General features: G+C 34.4%; 1 protein-coding gene across 7 annotated transcripts in view; it reads right to left on the bottom strand.

Annotated features, from left to right (window-relative positions):
* Nucleotides 1–1286: 1286 nt before the first annotated feature.
* The window catches only part of CEP44 (centrosomal protein 44), a 56471-nt gene continuing 38267 nt past the window's right edge, over nucleotides 1287–19490 (bottom strand). For 2 of the 7 annotated variants that reach the window (XM_013942162.2, XM_067297911.1), the window contains exons 2-11: nucleotides 15698–15844; nucleotides 12741–12888; nucleotides 11591–11737; nucleotides 10592–10699; nucleotides 9056–9184; nucleotides 7926–8135; nucleotides 4962–5031; nucleotides 2720–2844; nucleotides 2419–2456; nucleotides 1287–1607 (exon numbers count right to left, since the gene is read on the bottom strand). In XM_013942162.2, coding sequence (XP_013797616.1) covers nucleotides 1550–1607; nucleotides 2419–2456; nucleotides 2720–2844; nucleotides 4962–5031; nucleotides 7926–8135; nucleotides 9056–9184; nucleotides 10592–10699; nucleotides 11591–11737; nucleotides 12741–12888; nucleotides 15698–15786 — 1122 coding nt within the window. In that variant the 5' untranslated portion in view covers nucleotides 15787–15844 and the 3' untranslated portion in view covers nucleotides 1287–1549. Of the gene's footprint in view, nucleotides 1608–2418; nucleotides 2457–2719; nucleotides 2845–4961; nucleotides 5032–7925; nucleotides 8136–9055; nucleotides 9185–10591; nucleotides 10700–11590; nucleotides 11738–12740; nucleotides 12889–15697; nucleotides 15845–18396; nucleotides 18415–18990; nucleotides 19034–19490 lie in introns of those variants that run through there. The other 5 variants (XM_067297912.1, XM_013942164.2, XM_067297913.1 and 2 more) reach the window with 5 other exon arrangements.

Here is a 19490-nt window from a genome sequence, read left to right as displayed (position 1 = left end):
CTTAACTAGAAATACCTTTTCCTAACCCTCACTGTGTCTCGTACCTCTTCCACACAAAGACAGAGAGTGAACTTCAAAAAAGGCAATATTTCAAAATATTTGATCATTAGTAATTTAAAGCAGTATGATTTGAGAAACAATATACTTTTTACTATATTGCTAATTATTTTATGTAAAGATCTCCACAAGATGGTGCTGTAGTTCTATTTTAGAAGATATTACCACCTATATTCTCTGTGGATTTGGTCTCTTCTGCATTTCATTGTTAGGATAACGGAGGGAGTGATTGCAAGGTTTATTTTCAATCAAGGTGCAATACAAGTTCACATCATCAGTCAACATTAACTTTCCTCCCCCCCCCCCCCCCCGGAAACACATATAGTGGAAAAAAGTTCCACTACAAAAGCCCAAAACCTCTCGACTAAGTTTATATAACAATAATGGATCACCATATGTTCTTCTGTTTGCATGTAAAATAAAGTCAATTTATATTCCATATGGTTAAAGATCATAATTATTGTTAAATCATATAAATCACTTTTACCAGCATAATGTCAAACAGCTGCTCTGGCAAAGTTTGCAAACTCTGCCAAAAAAAGATACACTGATACTGTGCTATCAAACTACAAAATGTTTTCATGTGAAGTGAGTGGTTATAGCACAAAAAAGATCTCCTTATGGTATGATTTAATACCTAACGATTTAGAAAGGGTTAAAAAAAAAAGATCTCCTGTTCTTATCAAGCCCCACACATACCTTTGATTTGATTATATGATGTTTATGGAAGCCTTACGTCTATTTGTGTCTCTAAAGAGATATTTTATACAGGTTCAAATCATAAAAATGTTGTGTATCTTTGTATACTGGATGGTCTCCATCTGTGCTGCTGGTCTTAAAATGTGTTGGGTAAGAGTACTAAAACACTCAACACATTTCTTGCAGTCAAAGTCTGTGGACTTATTTACACATTTTAGTGTTTAGGATCAAACTGACCCTCCCTTTGTCAGTCTTAATGCAAGCCATAATGTGTTGGCACTCTCCAACCAGGCATGAAAGTTTACATTAAAAAAACTCAAAAAAACAAAACCCTTAAAGATACATATTTACAATTGTGTATTTAAGTTTTCATTAAGACTTATTCAACAACACAGATGGTAAGATGGTATGTAAGAAAGCCTCTTGGGTGCAATATGCTAGTCCCAGCTGGAGTGTTTCCAACAGGATGTAAACCATGGTCTTCAAGCCTGCACTTAAAAAAAATATATATATATATTATTTAGCACACTGCTAACAAATGTCAACACAAAAATACACTGCTGTAATGACTTCACTTTACCAAGGGGTGTGGGGAAGCTATTTGAACAGTTTCTTTTAAAAAGCAAAAAGTTGGAAAAAAAATACACAGATGCATTAAAAATTTTATTCTAAAAGAATAAAAGCACTGGTGATCATTACACAAATTATATATTAAAATTTTAATGCTGTACAAACATACATATTAGTTACGATATTCATAAGACTACAAGGAATAGGTCCAAAGACCTGTTCTTCAGGTCTTCTCCGAGGTGCTGCTTGAGGTTTTCAACAATTCTGAGGTTTCTTCAATCCTGAAAATAAATTGTTTACACACGCCTTTTACTGTACTTTAATGTGTAAGTCAATTATTTCCTACCTTACAATGAATCTGAAGGGGTGGGGGGGAAGACAAGCAGCATTAAACTAAATTTCCTCACGTTCTCCTTTTTCCCCTGCAGTTGGTAGGAATGCTGAATGCCTACCAATTATCAATAAACATTAAGCATATATAAAAAAAAAGTAACCGACAATAAAATCTGAGGTTAAATCACACAAAAAAAGGCTACAGCTTTGAGGCCAGGCATTTGTACAATAAAAATCTCTTGTTAAGGAAATATTATATAGCAATTTATTTCTCCTTACCAAGTGTAATAAAAATATTTCTTACAAAAACTATTCATTACAAATCTCAGGACTAGTATCAAATATACCTTAGTATAGCTAATGCAGTGCTTGGCCTGAAACTGGTCTGTCTTTATTAAAAAAAGTGAGAGAGAAAAGAGTTAATTTGTTCCCGGAAAAAAAAAAATTCTAGTTCCAGGAATTCTTATCAGAAGATATATAATATTCCTATTACTTGTCAACCAGATTCTAAACACCCTTTAATCTGCAGTTAATACCATTAAAAATGCTTTCCACTGCTTGTTAGAAACCAAAACAGTGACTCATCCCACAAATACAGAACTGCAAGCGGATTTATTATCCAGTGGAGTCATAAGGAAATGCCACACCTGATGTAGAGACCTTTGAGGTTTGGAACACATATGTACATTCTTTATATGCCTTAGTCCAGTACAAATCCCTCCTGGGAATGAATTCCTGCTGCCCTTTCCTATTACTTACATTTTACTTATCCTTTCCATTCTTTGTCTTGTCATCTCCTGCAATTTAAAAGCAACAAATTTAGTGAACTCTTCAAAGCCAGAAACCTTCAGATACACTTTCAACTTGGAAAATTCATAGAGAAAGTGTGACTTTAAGCACTGTTTACATATCAAAAGGATTTTTGAGACAGACCTAGATGTAGTTTTGCATAGTTTCCTTGTTTTTTGCTAGTAGTATATATACACAACTAAAACTAATGCTTACTTGTTCTTTTGACCTTAGAAAGGAAATCAACTAAGCATTTGCCAGTTTTACTTACCTTTGAAAAGTCTGTCAGATCATAATTAATGGTCATGGCTTTGGGAGATGGGTCTGTGGATAATAGTGAACTGTATCCAGACAACTGATGAAGACTCTCTGGCATCTCCTCCTTCCTCTCTGTATCTATGGAGAAATACTCATTTATGTCACCTTTGTCTTTTGGCTCTCTTATTGCAAGGTCAGCTATCAAATAGTTCGATTTACAGTATGTAATAACAGAAGAGAATGCATTGTTTAGAGAGAGGGGAAAAGCTACTGTGAGTGTCCAAAATACGTTTCTCATTCCTTAAAACAAAAGTGGAATATACCAAGTATAACACACACAAGACTAATTCCAAAAAATTATCTAGGAATGCTATCTTTATCCTGATTACACTCAAATCAACACTTAAGCAAATATCCTTACTGGGTCAAATATTTAATAGTAATTTCATATAACTTTCATTATTTGTAAACTGCCTGTTCAAACATGTTTTTAATTTGTGCTAAATAACTGGTCTCATAAGCAGCAAAAATATAAACAAAATCATCACTTTCTTGCTTAACTTGAAATTTGTTTGAAGCTCTTGCAGTTTTCCTAGCTCTGCTCCCACTGTGATGAGGTTAGGCATCCATTTAGCAGAAACAGACCTATCTTTTATGTTAGGAAGACTTTGGTATGCTGTTTCTTTTTAAAATTAAAATTACTCAAAAAAAGAGAAAAATACCATTGTCAAGGGACAGAAACAATATTTTTAGAACAAGTGGAAATGCATTCATGTGTATTTTTAATAAGGCTACCGTCTATGGATCATACCTTTGAAATGTGCTTGGCAATATTGCTTTGTATTAAACTCATATTACATTATTTTTAATCAATTAAGAAAGCATATCTTCATTACAGCTGTGATTCCTGAAGAGAATGATTACAACCAAGAACATCATCAAGATGTTCTGAGTAATGTACATTCTCAGATATAAAAGTTAAAGACAGTTAGTATAACTCAAGTTCTTACAGTTTCCTGGATATGTTTGGAGGGGGAAAAAAATAAAAATGGCACAAAAAATGCTGAAAAATTCTAAGAGTCTAAAAACATTTACAGTTCTCTTTGTAAAGACCATCAGCCTGCTTGCTGTCTATGAAGTGTCAGTAACAAGCCATTAAACATTCAAAAGGAAGTAAACCTGTTGCAAGCTTTTTAAGGTCTGTAAAACGAAGGTTGCATTTCTAAGACTTCAGAATTAAAATAAACTTTGACACAAACAAGAAACTGCCTTTGTAATTTTCATAGAAACTGGATTCCTGAGCTTTACAGAAATGGGTCCTTCATTTCCCTTCCATTTTCAATGTGACAACCCAACACTGGAGAAAAGGGCCTCTTAAATAACAATGAGAAATAGAATATTCTTACTTCTGGTGATAAGAATAATAGCTGCCATAGGGGAGACAGGCCAAATTTATGAAGAAAATGATGCACCCAAAGCTAAGGAGCTACCACTGAGGAAAAGAAAAGACAAGAATAGAATTCTTTAGGGCATAAGGGGTGTTTTTTAATTTCTTTCCCACTTAAGGTTGTTTCATTTACTTCTTGTACCTTATCAAAATTCAATTTGAAATTAAAAAAACATTGTCTTGATTTTCAAAAAAAGAAAACACAGCAGAAAGTCTAGCTGGACAGCTGCTAGCAACATCAAAAGGGATGATATATGCAGAATACTGAACAACGATTTGAAAAATAAGTACAGATTATGAATAAAATCAGAAAAGTTCTGATTTGTCTTGAGTTACAGGATAAAAGTAAAGAATATAAATGTATCACTGTTGTAGCTATAATAAACCTGTGGCAGCAATATAATTCCCTCTGTACCTCTTGATGCTTAAGAATAGTTTATTTGTAAAACATGATGAATGCTTTAAACTGCAGCTAACAGCATTTATTATGTTTCAGGTCTGCATACATCATATTAATTAAATTTGTATCTTAGATTTTTTGGTAAGGTGTTATTTGCAACCTTTAATTAGTATGCTATATATTTGCATTAAGGTTTTAAAAATAATTATTTCAGTAAAGAAAGCTTCTAAAGAATAGATTACAAACACAAAACTCCTCGCAGGTTCAGTTCTTATTTGAAGCATGCATTTGATTTAATAAGTCACTAAATTGAAATTGATTGTCTACTTAAAAACACTATTTTAGTCAAGGTTTGCAAGAAGTGTTTAGCACATGCCTTTAATTAAAAAGAAAATCGTAAACACTCACCACGAGAAACTGGAATCCTACTGTAAGTACATTCTTGACTTACATTGTTGAACTCCGTAGATAAGTCACTCTACAATATAGTTTATACACATTTACTGTATTTTAGTCGTATATCCTGCTTAATGTGTCTTTTAACTGAAATTATATTTAAATAGTAAATCCATATGCATATGCTATACCAATCCAAATGCATTAGCCCTACACAACTATTTTCATAGGACTGTTCTTCAGCTTGTAAGAGCCAAAATCTCAAATAGTTATATTGCATTAAAAAAATACCAGTCTATTTCACAATTTTTTAAGAAATACTAATATTGCTGTTAAAAAAACAGGTCAAAAGCTTCAGAGTAGTGCATATAACTCAGGTATGATTCAAATGAACAATCAGACTGTTCTTGGCCTGTCCCAACAGTTACATCCTGAGGTTTGCTGCTGTTAGCTTAACAAAATAAATGCAACTTCCACTTGATATTCAGAAATGCACCTCCTCAGACCTGAAAATACTGGGCTACAGATGTGAACTGAAATTCATCCCACTTAAATATTTAGAACTCTGAAGTCCAGTTTTAGCTAGTTTTCCAGGGACCCAAATGAGAGAAGGCTCCTTCAAGAATGATTCCGTGTTTAATGCCATCTATGTTCTATGCCATCTTGTTCATAGGCAAGGAAACAAGATTAAAGTTGTACTAACACTACATGTTTGTGTGTGCATCTTTCTAATTTCAAAAAACTCCAAAACACTTGTAAATAACATCTAGACTTTCTTCACCAATGAGTTATCATTAAGATTTGGTAAGTCTATCGCTTTTAAACCTGGAATAACTATGTCAGTTAAGAGGTGAATATTATACCGAAAGAAGTGAAGGAGAGAGAAGTAGTAGGTATTATATGGGTATAAGCTGGAAAAAAAAACAAAACAAAGCATCCCTTAAAAAGAGAAAGAAAAAAAAAGGGGGGGTGTGGGGGGGAGATATCTGCACTGACTTCTTCTGCCTGTTCCCTTTCATTGAAACGAATTTAGTAGCTTTCAGACTTTCCTACAGCTCCATGCACAGCTGCTGCTACTTTGGCAGCAGTGCAAGACAGATCTTAGAGTGTTCCTGCTATGTTGGCTAAATGCCAGAAGTTTTCTGAAAAATGCAAGGATAAGAAGAAAGGAGTATTTTTCAATTGCTCCTATATCTGTGAAGCACAATTTGGATGGAATTTCATGAAACAAAGAAACAGCAACTCTCTGGCCCAAAGGGTTTTTTCTTGGCAGTTTCCAAACAAGTTAGGGGTTTGAAGACTTTGAAAAAATAAATAAAAACATAAAAGTCAGCTTCTTTTGCTTTGAAGCAACAATGCCACACAAACTAAATCCAAATTTGTTTCTGCAGACTTCCTCTTACAGCATGCAGAAGAGAAAAGAAATGATCTTACTGGATATTTTTGAGTTATATTAGTGTTAAGTATTTTAATAGCAGCTATTTCAGACTATTTCAAACCTCTGAACTTCAATATACATTATATGTTTCTATAAACTCAATTCATTATTAATACAGTAATAATAGAACAAGGCTAGTTTGAAACACAAGATTTCCCATGCTGCTACTGTCATAAATGCAGCGACAACCTTTTGGAAAGAACACATTTGAAAGAGGGACAAATCTCTTTACGGCTGTTCAGCTGAAAGCCTCTTGAGACAGCTAGCAGAAGAACCTTAGCAATAGCTGTGTTATTTGGACATATGCCCACTGATAATTAAGTTACAGTAGTTATCCATAAGAAACTCACTTCTCATCATAATTAACTTGAGCCATTACTGAACCTGAAACTGGGTTAAACAAAACAAAAAAAACCAGAAAAACATGAAAGTGAGAATGCCAACAGTTATCCTTTTACACTCTTTCAAAATAAAGATGATTCCATTTCAACATTTTGCATAACAAGCACACTTTCAAGGAACACACACACACAAAACACATCTTGTATACAAATATCAGTGACATTTTCAAGTTTACAGGACCAGCAGTATAGCCCAAGCTCCTGGTTACAAGTATATTAAACATTTTGACAACTACAGAAAAAAAAAGCAACACTGATCAAGTATTTTTTCCACACAGGTTTTCAACTTCTGGAGAGCTTTTCACAGTATCTTAAGGATACATGAGATATATACGTAAATACATTTTGAAATTAAGCATGTGTTCACAGATATGATGCTACAGTTCACCACACCTCAAAATACTTACATGCACATATATATGAAATTATATAATGTGCATGTATGTGTATGAAAGGTCCTTTCAACAACATGAAAAAATAATACAACTTTAATGCAGTACAGTAATTGATTCAATCTGACAAGTATGCCAAATGTAGCCACATCACAACTGTAGCACTTTTGTGCATTTCAAAACGCACAAAAAAGGGGGGGGTGGGAGAGGGGAGGAGGATGAAGTGTCATCAGTCAAGCCAGAAACTTAAAAGATAACCATAAAAGAATAGGATTAAAACAAGAATTAAGTTAACTTTCATTAACCTTCTTCCCCCTCCCCCATCAAGCATGCTATCAAAGCCTCCTCCTACAAGCTCATTAGGCAGTATGTGTGTCTACATATACGTAGAGACACACACGGTCATTACCGATGAAAATATGCTGAGCTATACCTGCTGTTCCTGCTAGGAAACAATTTACACTGGATAGTTTTGCTCCACAAAGCTTGAGAAAACAACAGAACTCAGTTAAAGAAAAAAATACCGCCAACACCATAAACACCACTTCCATTCAGACCATCTCTTTAAAACAACAGTGAAAGGCACCGGGAGGCTGGGAGGCAGGAAGAGCAGAACCAGGCCCACAAGCACTGTACTTGGGCAACACTTTTGTTGTCATTTGGTAATGGCTGTATAGCACTATATAGTCAATACTACTACAGTCATATCTGCCTTTTTATTATAGGAGAAAAATAGTTGATATACCTTTTTGGATTGCAACAACAGCTCTGTTTCAAGGAGCAAAACTCGACTCAACAAATTATTCCAGTCCTTCTCATCTATAATCACCTTTCCTTTCAGTCTGTCTTCTAAAACATGTAGCTTATCTTCCATCCAATCTAGTTTATGAAGCTTTTCCTGGCAATCAGCAAGCTGGCTCTTCAGGAACTCAATCTGAGAATCATCTTCTAAGACCTGAAAATATGGATAAGAATAGATGTCCTCCAATTTAGACATAGATAAAAGTATAGCTCATCATTTGATCTATGAAATTAAATTGATTTTTTTCCTTTCTTCAGCAACTGCATTCTCCACATTAAAGAATGCTTTTTCCTTCCAAACTGATGAAAAATGACTGTATATGAAATTTAGCTTTTACATATTAAAAATGGATTTGAAAAAAGCTGATTTCAGTATGATTCAGGCATTTGAAGGTACTTTATGGAACAAATAATGATTTGGACATCAACTACCACATGAATTGTTTCATTTTTAAATGCTATTTTACATAAGCACTAGCAATAACAGAGGCTAATTTCCAGTGAATGTGTGTCATGACCTCACCCTTAGCTGACATCAGAAACTGCATGCAGAGAAACTGACAGAAAAAGGATTCTCCGGTGTCCAAGAAAACAGAAGATTTGACTGAAAAGACATTTTTATGGGTAAACCATTCATGATGTTTTGCTTCTTTATTGTCTAGAAAAGGTTCCATCAGCACTATAATCTTTCTCTCAAAGGATGAGAGTAAAGCTAAGGCATCCTTTTCACAAAAATCCATTAAATACATCTGAAAACTAATCTTCCAGTGCTATAATTAAGATAAAATGGACCAATGGATTCAAAAAACTATCAAGTCAAGATAGATAGGTCTCCTCATTGTTAAAAAACAGATTAAGAAAGACAAACAGAACTGGTAAAGCTAGAGAGTTGTGTTGCCAAAACTGGCTCTTGAAAGGTCAGTACAATTTTACTGAGATTTTTTCCTAGCCATTTACTGTATAAGTTATATTCAAGGTGCATGAATCTATCTTTTAAAAAATTTCTCTGCCTTTAGAAAAACCCTATAAAGTTAAGAATGTGTGTGGACATAGTCTTAAAGTTAAAATTCTTACTTGTTCACATTTGACTTCCAGAACATTATGATTTAAGTATAATTCTTCATTATCTCCCTCTGCTGCAAGGGCTGGTGGATGAAGGTTGTCACCATCTTCACTTTCTGGATGTCGTTCTACTTGAGGTTTCTTTTGAGCATGTTTAAAAAAAAAAGTCACTGGTGTTATTCATTACAAGAACATTTCCGAAATTCATCTGACAGTTAATTGGCACAAAAGGCCTATTATTTTAGCACCTAACTTTTTTTTTAATCTAACAATCATCTCCACTGGTTGCAAAACTTAGCAATCAAAAGCAAGCAGTTAAATTAAAAAGAAAAAACCCTACAGGCATGAAATAATTGTAAAAGACCTATGCACACACTTTACTATATTGAAGTATACCTTGGTTCACATAAAAAGTGCTGAAAATATTAGTGTTCCCTTCTACTGTTAGGGCTGCTAGATTTCAAAATGTGGGTAGGGAGGTGTGAATCTCATTAATCTTATATCAACACACATCAAATAGGTCCAACATTAAAACTACCACACAAGCACTTGGAAGAAAATTAAAGTTTTACAAGAAAGATTAAAACTCTTCTTTTCATTGATTGTTGTCAGCAAAATAGCCCTACATAGCTATGCATTTCACTTCATTTGAAGACTCCCCTTAGAAAGGGCAAAATAAAAGACAACTTTTTGTTTTACTTTCAGGTAAAGCAAGCCCTGGATCTCTCCCCCTCTCCCTAAATAAAAGAAATTACCTAATGATTGAGAATCTGCAGCTACTACTTTTGTGCAATGTTTTAACACTTATTGATTACTGCATGTTTTAGTGAAATTGAAATTCTCTTTAAAGGGAATTCTTAATAAAGACACTCTCATATACCTCCATTCAATTTTACTATTCAATAACAGGAAGTACCAGATAAGTCATTCCAAATGTTTTCTTGGTGAAGTTTTCCTCACAGCTAGGAACAATATTTTCATACAACAGAGATCACGGTCACAGTCCTAAAGAAGTTTTGCAGGATTTTACTTTGCACCCTCTTGGCAGGAAACAGGACAAAAGCCATCTCCTCCAAAGAGGAGAGTAACATAATCGCCAATCAAGCATTAAACTGAAGTCAGAAAAGTTTCATTAGGAAAACCTTGCTAAACAGAGCCGGACAAAAGAGCAAAAAGTATTTTTGAAAGCTCCTTTGAAAACAAAGTAGCATCACTTCTGATTCCATATAGGACATTTATTCTGTCTTTTTCCAATCACATCTTCATTTTGATTGCTATCCCTCCTTTTTGGTATAATTCAACCAACAGGCAACAGTACTAGATCATTACCACTATAACTTTGAGATCAACTGCTCAGTAAAAGAGAGAAGTGATGTTCTCTGTAATAACTTACTTCAATTAACCCATGCATGTTTTGAAAAAGTTGGTGTACTTGAACATAAAAACCCAAATAAAAGCACATATTTCAGAAAAACCCTGACTTGCTGCAACTCAGACCAGCCTTTAGACACACAAAGTTTAAAAAAAAGAAAATATCTATTTTCATACCTGTTTGGAACTCATTGCACTGCCACTAGGATCAGCATGAGATTTTTCACAATTTGACCATAGATCATATTTAAAAGATCCGAGTTTCTTTCTTGTTTGGGATTTGGCCTTCAAAATGAAGAGAAAAAAAATTATACTTCTAATACAGGAATATTTTCCTAAAAACCCATCATTTCCAACTGTCATTAACAGGCAGGACTACTGCACAGCACAAATGCAAACACAATTAGAACTCTGTAATACAATACTGTCTAAAAACCACTGAAGATAAGTATGATCTAAATTAACAGAGAAAACAGATCTGGAAATGAATGCTGTACACATACACCCATAATGTCTATGCAAGGCTGCATCAAAGCTGGTCATAAACACAAAGATAACTTGCACCAGAAATGAAAGACAAAAACAGGAAAGAAGGATGTAGTTACATCCCCAAAAGCGACAAAAAAAGAATACAGAAATTCTGAAGACTGCTATAAACCCAAATTAACCACAAAATCCTGTAAAATATAAAGCTTTAAACACAGCACACACTGATATATATTAATACCTTATCAAATGTGATTAATAAAAATAAGCAAATTTAAAATGTATACTGCTAAAACATAAATATAAGCATATTTAAATTAAATGCTACCAGAACTTTTACATATCAGAGGAGTTTGCTTTGTTTTTAAGTCTACCTTAAAAGTCTAATGAGCTAAACAAGTATTTATCATGTTTAAAACTGTAAAGAAAACATACCACTTACTGAAAAGATTTATCTTTTTTTCTAATAATTTTATTTTGTGGATACTACAAAGAGTTGGCAGCTTCATGTCTTTTGTATACCTGACACTACTCAAGCAACTTATAATGGTACTTCATACTAAATTCTCCTCCTGTTTACATTTTCAGTGATGTTCTATCTTCAAATAAACTGGTCTTCACCTTCTAACTGGAGCAGCACCAAGCATATGTCATGAGAAACATGTCTCAAAATAAAGTTTTGATCAGTACCTTATTCAGGCTACTTAATTCCTTATGCTTTTTCATCACACAGTTGATAATGTCACAAACAATCTGCATTTTTCGTTCTGCAAAGCCAAACTGAAGAAACTGCTGTTTTGTTAAGATTGGTTTATATTGAAAGAGATCTCGAAGAAGCTGCAACAAAATAAGTTTACTTTGTTTTCAAAAATCACCATGTAATTTGCCGTAGAAATAGCATACTCTTGTTCTTATTTTCTCTACAATCTTTTCTTTCATTCTACACTTTAGCAGTTAATCCTTTACTCATTTGGTAATTTACATATTCTAGGGTAATTCTTCCAGCTGGACCTTTCAACATAGCCCTTCCAGAAACACTTCATTCACATCACCCTTGCAGTTTACATCTCACATCATCTTAAGATGTATTAAACAAATGACTGTAGATGTTAATTAAAAAAAAAAAAATTCAAACAAAGACTCCAAAGCGAGCGTACAATAAAAGGCTGTATTAACTTCAGCAAATAAGTCAAAGGGCTAGTAAGACTCCCACCCTGAGTTTCTTTGTAAAGCAGTCTCCATCTTCTTCAGATGGAAAATTAATCTGAATAAACTAACATTAATTAATACATCCAGCCTCCTTTTAACACAGGTATAAAGTGTGTTTATGGATGTCTTTAAGGATAGCATGAAATTACTTTCATTCAATTCAGAAAATAATTTGATGTTATTATTAAACTGTTAAGAAGTGGACTTCATAAACTGATTAATTTGGCATGGCATTTTAAAATAATTGCACTTTTTAACTGTGTTATCACAATTATTGAAGTTTGATATGATTTTTTGCTGGTCATAATTTCCTCTAAGGTCACTTCTGGCTATATAACTTACTGTGCAACAGGTATTTTGGTATTCTTCACATTTAACATAAAACACAACAATTTTACTGATTGTCTCAAAACTGAGATTCAGCTAATAATATCCTCCCTTATTTTCAGGAAAATATAAATTAAGATTTGCCACACAGTTAGTTATGGCTCACTTTAAATCCTAACAGAACTACAATTGATTTTCATTGCCAATATTTTTACTTGCTAATAAAACTCACACTAGATGTTTAACTGTTATGAGGCCATACTCAAAATTGTCTCTCTCGTGCAAAGAACACAAAGTCAGATACCTTATAAATAGCTTCAATAAAACGCAAGTCACTCTTTGCTGTGAGTTCTACATCACACTTCACCAAAAGTTCTGCTATGTACGTGGAGAAAGATGTAAAAGAATAGCTGATGATGGGTAAAAATGCAGCTGGATCACCCTTTATTAACCTATTGAGAAACAAAAGCATCTTACATAACAAAAAATGACAAAAGCCTTTAATATAAGTAAGTCACTTCTAACATCTAACTTCAGAGGTGTATTAATATAGCCAGCATGATATTAAACATTGATTGAACTTGCACTTCAATTTAAGATTTTTCTAGCTATCTTGATCAATGGAATTTTCCAGGCATATCTCATTCAGTAGTTCTTACTTTTATCTGTAAACATCCTGAAACAATGTTGTTTCTGTGAGCCCTCCAATCGTTCTAACATTGTCAAGTCTAGATGGAAAAGGCTGTTGGGCTTTAAACACCTAATTTTTGATCTTTAAGGGATGAAACGTCTTCAAGAAAGGTCTCTCCTCCTCCCCCCCCCCCAAACTTACATGAAGTCAAAGAAAAAAAGAGAATAAGCAAAGAAAAGGGAAAAGAAAACATAAAGCAGTGGAAGAAAGAAGAGTAAGATAGTGGTAGCCTTCACAACTGTTCTAAGGTTTACTCAGGACAAGCAAACAGCATCCTTTTATCCTCCAGCTCACATGCATCACACTCCAACTGCCCACAGCCATACCCTCTGCTTACTTATCACTGGGTGCAATGCTAAAGTTTATAGAAGACATATCCCAGGTTCTTAATGCCACACAAACAATAAGTTCTTCTAGCCGTCAGTTTGCGTGACAAGCATATATTTCCTTACCAACCTCAAGAGGTAAACTTATTTTTATATTTTATCACATATAAACCACTTATGCCACCTGTGCATGGCTGCAGCACTGATGAGAAACACTGATCCACAAGAGCAAAATGATATTTTAAACTCAGTAAAGAGCAGCTACTTATCTAAGAGTAGCTGCTTCTTTAAGATGCTTCATCCACATAGATATGAATGCAAAATGCACCAAGTAGTAAGACTGAATTCTTTTGCGTAGTGTCAAATACAAAAGCTCTTGCATCTAGGAGAAGGGGAAACATCAAGATTTCTATATTTTTTCCAAATTTCTTGAAAGCATATGGTGTTTTCAACTTCCAGGTGTCCCCCAAGTTCCTTTATTCCTACAGAATCCTGGCAGATTAGGATACTGCAGTAGCAGACAAGAGAGGGCTACTGATATCCATACAGATGATACATCTCAAGGAACCAGGTACTACAAAGCAATGGTGCACAACTCCTCACATGGAATACATCCCCTTCCCATGCATTTGGAGGGTCTGAACCATCCAGACCTCACACTAGATTATGTTTTAAGTTTGGGTGATTGAAGTAAACTGTAATATTGCTGCTGTTTTCTAACCAATAAGGAAAAGGCATCAAGTATCAGATAAATTAACAGCTGCTTTCTAGAAGCCGATTCCTTGAGAGGTATTAATCTGATTGAGCTTTCTCACTGAAGGAGTTGCATCTCATTGAACCCAATGACAAGAAGAAAAGAAGTAGCTTGGAGTATATTTGGCTTTTTACATACCTGAGAGTAGGAAGGCTTCAAGGAAGGTAAAACTCTAACACTGGTGATCACAAACATCTTATACTCACATACCTCCAAATCATTAAAAGTTACTTTCATATCCTTTCTACAAAAATTAATTATATAAACCTTTTTAACAATAACCTCACATCACAATATATCTACCAGACTTACACTAGTAATTCCTCTCATTCTGTAAGAAAAATAAACTTCAGAGTTTAAACAGCACTTGATTATCAGCCATTTACATGTAATAGAACAGGTTAATGTTCTTGAGACTTTTATAGAAACAGTTCTATTTTTATGAAACAGTATTATTCACCTTCCTGAAGTTTATTTAATTTGTAGCTATTTATAAGTTTGTATAAATTTTACTTTAAGGTCAGTTAGGAAGGAAAAAAAAACTGAAAATATTCTGCAGATGATTGAGTGTTTAGTTTAAATTGTGAAGAACATAAGTTTATAATCATGAGAGAAAGCACACTTAAGTGTTATTTCTCCCTGTGCCCCAAACTGCATAAAGAATTTTTTTGTATAATGGTCAGAAATATTCCATTTGTGAATCAGTTTTGAGGGAAATGTGGAAACTTACTTGTTTCTGAATTTTAACGTATCGATAGCATTACAAAACCTTCCATTTCTCACAACTGAAATGTAAGTGTTAAAGTTGTATTTCTTACACTTTTTTTTTTAAATGGTTAATGGAAGAACTTAATAATGTAAACTAAACGTTCCTTCCAGATCCAAGTTAACCAAGTTACTAAAAGAAAAAAAAGACAGCATTTAGAAAACAAAAAATCCTCAAACATCTGTTGTAAACAAGAATTTGACTTTACAGTGACCCGTACTTCTGATCCATGAAAATAAGAAAAGCCATGAAGTATTATATTAATGATGAATTTAAACATGACACAGTATAGCCAAAAGGTAAGTTGAACTGATCATTCATCTAGAAGAATTAACACATATAGATAAAATTAGTTATCCCACTAGATCTAGCTACCTAATATCTGCACTAACTTTTCTCAGTGCCATGACTTTGAGATAAGATAATTTTTAAAACACTCATGGTTTTCAGCTGTTACCTAATCCAATACAAGGAGATTAGTAATCTTTACTCCCTGAAGCATCAGTATTCAACCAGTTGTGTTAGCACAGGAATAGACAACATTTAGGAACCATATATTTTATCCAGTTATGTTCCTCCTATGGCTTCCATTATTAAAACAGACATACAAAGATCATATTTCTCATATTAAATATGTATCTGTCTTTTTTGAAATATAACAGCATTGTTTACATATCTTGCTGTCATCATATATCAGCATAAATTTATTCACACTGCTTCTTACCCGGTATAATCCACATCTCTTGGATAATTTAACAAGCGAAGTCCTTGCTCTATTTTTCTTAAACTTCCTTTTAGGTCTCCTGTTGCCATTATTTCAAATGCTATTCTTCTTTTAGATTATGAGATAAACGTAATACAGAACATTCTCCTTAAAACAAACAAAAATTATGTATACATGAAAATTTAAAAATGCAATAGAATTATCACCAAAATTGACAGGTTTTTTGCTTCTTTTTTCTGGACATCACTATTTCCAAAATATTACAACACAGCACAGGCTCGTGCTCAATACTAATTAATACCAGTCATCTTTCTCATTCAATCTAACTCAGTATCAAGCACTAATCCTCAATCCTACCAACTATCAAAGATCTTTAACAGTAGGGAGATCTAAATGCATATTAAGAATTTAGGGCTCACCGAAACCCACTAGAAAGGAGTAAAAACAAGTTCCTTTGCTGTTTCAAAGGAGCAGAAGCTCCAGAAGTAGTGAAAAACTTTTGCATTCTTTGGTCTAGAAAGTTTCCTACTCTTTTCTTCCAAACACATTAAGAACACATGTAAAATCATTATCATCATAAAGTCTGTTTGTAGCATCCTGAGTGATTCTGCAACCTTTTAAGATACCATAATGTTCCTATGAGTTTGACAGCTTTCCCCTGGCAAATTTGAAATAGTTAAGGAATCAACCTTAGATCATTTGGCCCCAAGTTTACTGGCCACAGGAGCAATCTTTGAATACGTAAACATCAGAAGACATGCCTAGCAATTCATCACAGATAGTAGCTCTCTATCTAGATGATCCATTAAGTGAGTTTAAAATCATGGCAGCGGTGGGTGGGGAGGAAGAGAGGCAACAGATTGCCTAGACATTTCAGGACAGGTGTAAATTTACTGCCATGATAACAAGCCCACCTCTAACTTCTCCGTTGTATCACACAAGATGAAAACTCACTCTTAAGGTACTATAAGCTTTGCTTCACAGGAGAAACACGCTTATCTAATTGGTCAATGCAAAGGTGCATTTTTCTCTGCAGAACTGTCCTGCAAGGAAGCTAGACTACAACAACAACAAAAGAAAACACTAGAGCATCAGCAAAGCACAAAATCATCTTCCACGTAAGTTTTTAGCTTTTTCAAAAGGGGTTAGGAAGTGTAGGAAATTCCTACTTTTAATGATACTTTTTGTGAAACATAACTATTTAGTTCTCAAGGGGAGGAGGAAGAGACAGGAAAACTAACTGCCATAAGAGATCTAAGAATACTGGCAACTATGCCTGCCTGGTAGATTGTAAAAGGAGACACCTGAAGCAGTAGCTTCAAATCAAATCAAAATATCAGTACTAGTTATCTCAAAACCCAATCCCTCACTCCATTGCTTCAAAATACGTATTTAGAGACACTCTGGAACATTGTTTGCTGTATCTTGCAAGCATTTGTTTTGAAGTTATAAGCAACCACTGTTGGTTCTTTTCCAACACAAGTCTTTAAAAGCACAGACTGGATAGTCCAACTCTTGTAAGTCCTAATTGAAAACAAGTGGCCTGTATCTTAGCATTCAGACTGCTGGAACTTGAGAAAGTCCATTAGCAAACTGCCAGGCTCCGTGGGTTTTTTTTTGTTTGTTTGTTTTTTTAATTATCTAGAGAAAAAGCAAGGCAGATAGATAAAAATTAGTTACAAGAAACTGAAGAGAAATCTGAAGATAACAGATAAAGAATTATGTAAGCCTAATTATATAATTAGGTTCCAGTCATCACTTAAAGTCCAATTACAAAATTGTTAGCAACTTCATCAGTATATTCATAATGTATGGAGAGCACTTGCAAAGTTCTGAACTTTGCAATTCTCAAAGGAAAGAAATAACATTTAAAAAATATTAATATAATTAATGGCTTTGAAAACAATCTAAGACTACTAAAGCAAATAAACCAAAGATTAAAGTGCACAATAAATAAACTGAAGCTTAAAAAAGTACCCCCAGTTTCTAACTCTAAAAAATTAGTTTTGAAAAAAGCTACATTAAAAAAACAAACAAAAAACCCAAACAAACAGCTAATACCATAATGCTGAGCATGCACAACAGTGACACAAAAGATGAAGGTTCTTTGCAACTCTAGAGAAAAAAAAGAATCCAATACTCAAGCATAGAAAGTTGATATTTCTCACAAAAACAGTGCTTATTCAACATGTTCCTCACCTCTTTAAAATCTGCTAGTGTCTAACTGGCTTAACTCATTACTGTAATTCCCCAGAAACCTCAGAAAGAGTCATGATTTCAGCCATAAAACCTTAGCACAGAAACTTACTGTTCAATTTTCTGCTAGAGCCTGGGAGATAATTGCCTTCCACTGTCTCTGCTGAATTCTGACCAGAAAACAAGTGCTTTGAAGCTTACCAGTCCAAGCAGTAAAGACATGCTGCCTCACAACCTATAGTTGAGCATATATTTTCAAGATATGGAATTTCATTATATAATTTCTCATGCCAATGCATGCGATTCAGCCACCATAGACCAAAAAAACCAAATGCCCCAAGGAGATTATGTCTATCTTTGTCAGAAGAGAACTCACATGGGTACTCCAGTTTGCAAATTAGTTATTTGATACTACAAATTTAAAGCAAAAAAGGCTTTTTAAAAGGGACTTCTTGACCATACAATTCACTCACAATGAAAGTGTAGTAAAGGCTTGCACTCACAACGTTCCATTTTTTCTTCTTGTGTGCCTATGGTGTTTAAACTAGTAACCTTGAAGAAGCTTAAGATCTTCACATGTGTTCTTCCCTTGTTAAAGTATTTTCTTCCTCACTGTGCACATGATTTTGAGGATTTCTACTGGTAAATTTAAATTAATAAGTTCCAGGTGTTAGCTGTGCTAAATACAGAACACACTTTGTTGAGGGGCTAGAGAAAAACTTAATCTCAAGTATTTGGAAACTGAGGCAGGTATTCTTTCTTCATGGGCTCCACAAAGTGAGCCACCCTACGGTTTCGCCAGTTTACCCAGTTCCTGAAGACGAGTCTCAAAAGAGTTTAATGTAAAACTGAAGCTCTAATCTACAATGCAAATAATCACAAAAGATGCTCTTACAGCAAAATGGAATTCTTGCAAGGACATTGGCTGTTTCCCAAAGCTATCAGCAATCATTTCCATACCAGACCTCTCAATATAAAACTCATGATGACTATCTTCACTTCTAGCTTACCTACAAACCTCTGACTAGCTCAATAGGTCATAAAAATAATAGAGCAGAAGTTGAATAGATTCAAGTTGGTAGAGAATACTTTAATACCTTGGAAAGGTGAATACTGTGCAAAGTGGCAGACAGCTTTTGCCTGTAGGAATTTATGACAGAAGAGTCAACAGAACATTAGCTGTCCAGAGTAAAACATCATGTCCTTTTCTTCTTTTTTTTTCCCCCCCAGGTATAACAAAAATTATAACCTAGCACTACCAGTGGCTCAAACCACAACTCTCAAAAACACTTGCACTATTCAGAGAATTAATGACTGCCAAAAAATTCACATGCAAGTTACCGAGTATCTTAACACTGCAGAAAATGTCCTTGAAATATCTAACAAAAAAGACTTTCTATTTCTTCAAACTGTAATTAGACCCTTTTGTTTACTGGGGGGGGGGGGGGGGGTCATGCTGCTTTGCAGAGGCGCAAAAGCGTCAGGAAGAAATACTGCCCTTCAGTATCACGCTAGGTAACAGACATGCTCCAAACAGCGGGCGCTTGGAAACGGGCGCGCGGCCCGAGCGGCTGCGCTGCGGCCCGGCTGCCCGGCG

Source organism: Apteryx mantelli, chromosome 5 (assembly GCF_036417845.1).
Source record: "Apteryx mantelli isolate bAptMan1 chromosome 5, bAptMan1.hap1, whole genome shotgun sequence".
NCBI classification, from domain to species: domain Eukaryota; kingdom Metazoa; phylum Chordata; class Aves; order Apterygiformes; family Apterygidae; genus Apteryx; species Apteryx mantelli.
This window is presented reverse-complemented; position numbering and strand designations above follow the sequence as displayed.